The sequence below is a fragment of the Wasmannia auropunctata genome, unplaced genomic scaffold (assembly GCF_000956235.1).
Source record: "Wasmannia auropunctata unplaced genomic scaffold, wasmannia.A_1.0 LD336092.1, whole genome shotgun sequence".
Lineage (NCBI taxonomy): Eukaryota > Metazoa > Arthropoda > Insecta > Hymenoptera > Formicidae > Wasmannia > Wasmannia auropunctata.
In genome coordinates, this window is record NW_012026798.1 from 259,511 (window position 1) to 261,808 (window position 2,298).

The window sequence follows — 2,298 nt, forward strand, 5'->3', positions numbered from 1 at the left end:
AAAATTCAGTACACGAACCCGTAACGAATGGAATCTAAAGCGGGGCAAACTTGATGCGCACCCCACCTATCAAGACTTATATGACTTTTTGACGATTAGAACTCGCGGTTTGCTCGACTGTCCCACTCTCCACGATGCCTCCGTTCCGTCCGCGCCAATGCGAAATGTTAAAGCGCGCGGGTCGGTGAACACTGTCGTTACGTCGAAATGCGTCATGTGTCCGGAAAATCACCCGCTCTATAAATGTAAAGTTTTTGCAAAACAATCGATCGATAATCGCTACAACACGGTCAAGTCAAATCGCCTTTGTCACAACTGTTTCAAATCAGGGCACCACACCCCGGCGTGCCCGAGCAAGTCGCGCTGCTCGCATTGCCAAAAACCGCATCACTCGTTGCTACATCGCGACTACGCGACCTCGAGCGATGCTCAAAACTCGAACACCCCTGCGGACTCGACGAACGCGCCCGTGGCGAGCGGTTCTACGGCGAGTACCGCACACGCATTGGTGCAAGCCGTACCGCCTCAATTGTATGCGCCGCGTCAAATCTTGCTCGCGACCGCATGGGTGAATGTGCACACGTGTGAAGGACGCACTGTGCGTGCTCGCGCGTTATTGGATCAAGGATCCACCTTTAGTTTTATTTCCGAGTCATTATGCCAAACTCTTAGGACCAGGCGTCAGCGCACCCACTTGCAAATTCGCTGTTTTGGGGACAAATACACAGGTGCTGCGCGTTCGTGCGTGCCTCTTTCGCTTTCCTCCTGCGTTACGCCGGGCTCCACATTTCCATTGCTGGCCTATGTATATCAAAAAATCACTGCCTACGCCGCGTCTCAGACCCAGCCGGTCGATTCTTGGCCGCATTTGCGCGGGCTGGCTCTCGCGGATTCCGACCCGTCAAGTCGAGATCCCATTCACCTGTTAATTGGAGCGGATCTGTATGGCTCACTCTTGCAGAACGACATACGGCAGGGTCCTCCCGGAACGCCTACCGCGCAATCAACAGTCTTTGGCTGGGTCCTCTCAGGCCCAGCGGGCACCTCGCCCTCTCCCTCCTCGTCCGCCCAGGTAAACACCTGCGCCGCGATAGAGGATCTTAATTCACTAGTTCAAAGATTCTGGAGCGACGAAGACGTCCCGTCTTCCTCGCCTCCGCTCACCGACGATGAGCAAAAGTGCGAAGAGCACTTTGCCTCATCGTACACGCGCACCCCTCAAGGTCGCTATGTGGTGCGCCTCCCCTTCCGGGAAGCACCACCCCTCTCTATCGGAGCATCATTTCCGATAGCGCGTAAGTTGTATGCTAGGCTTGAACAACGGCTCTTGCGCGACACCGCCCTGGCTCAGGCTTACCACGACTTTCTTAGAGAGTATCACACTCTCGGTCACATGGAACGTGTCTCGGAAATCGTTCCCCCTCCGCATCGCGCCGCGTATATCCCTCATCACGCGGTCACTCGGGAGGAGAGTAGCACCACCAAATTGAGAGTAGTGTTCAATGCTTCGTGTCGGACCTCCAGCGGTACGACGCTCAACGAGCACCTCTTAATTGGGCCGAAATTGCAGCAGGATCTCGCTGCGATCATGCTGCGATGGCGGCAGTTTCAATTTGTCTATACCGCCGACGTGGCCAAGATGTACCGCCAAATTTTGGTGCATCCGGATGACGTCGACTACCAGCGGATTTTGTGGCGACCCCCGGGCGCTTCGGATCTTCAACACTACCGACTCCTTACAGTAACGTACGGCACTGCGTGTGCCCCGTACCTCGCATTAAAGGTTCTGCAACAGTTAGCGACCGACGATGGTCATCTCTTCCCAAAAGCGGTCCCGATCGTTCGCGACTCGATTTACGTCGACGACGCATTATTTGGCGCCGACGAAATAACACAACTGGTAGAGCTTCGCGAACAACTCGTGTCCCTACTCAAACGCGGCCAGTTCACTTTGCGTAAGTGGACGGCTAATACACGCGAATTATTAAACGATCTTCCACCCGACCAGAAAGCAATATCAGATTTACACTTCTGCAAGGATGATTCGCTCAAAGTCCTGGGGTTATCGTGGTTGCCCCGCGAGGACGCCTTTCAATTTAAAGTTTCGTGCTACAACGCTATCGCGACGAAGCGTTCCGTCCTAGCATTCACCGCAAAATTATATGATCCGCACGGATGGGCCGCCCCGGCCATTATTCCCGCCAAGATTCTCATGCAGGAACTTTGGCTGGCGAGCGTGAGCTGGGACGAGCCGCTTCCCGACGCGTTGCGCGATCGCTGGACGCAGTACTGCGCCGA

General features: G+C 54.9%; 1 protein-coding gene across 1 annotated transcript in view; it reads left to right on the top strand.

The window, feature by feature from the left end:
- The first annotated feature begins 214 nt into the window (after positions 1-214).
- Positions 215-2,298, top strand: part of LOC105463048 — a 2,850-nt gene continuing 766 nt past the window's right edge. Inside the window, exon 1 of the mRNA XM_011710064.1 lies at positions 215-2,236. Within this exon, the coding sequence (XP_011708366.1) occupies positions 215-2,236 (2,022 nt within the window). The remainder of the gene's footprint in view (positions 2,237-2,298) is intronic.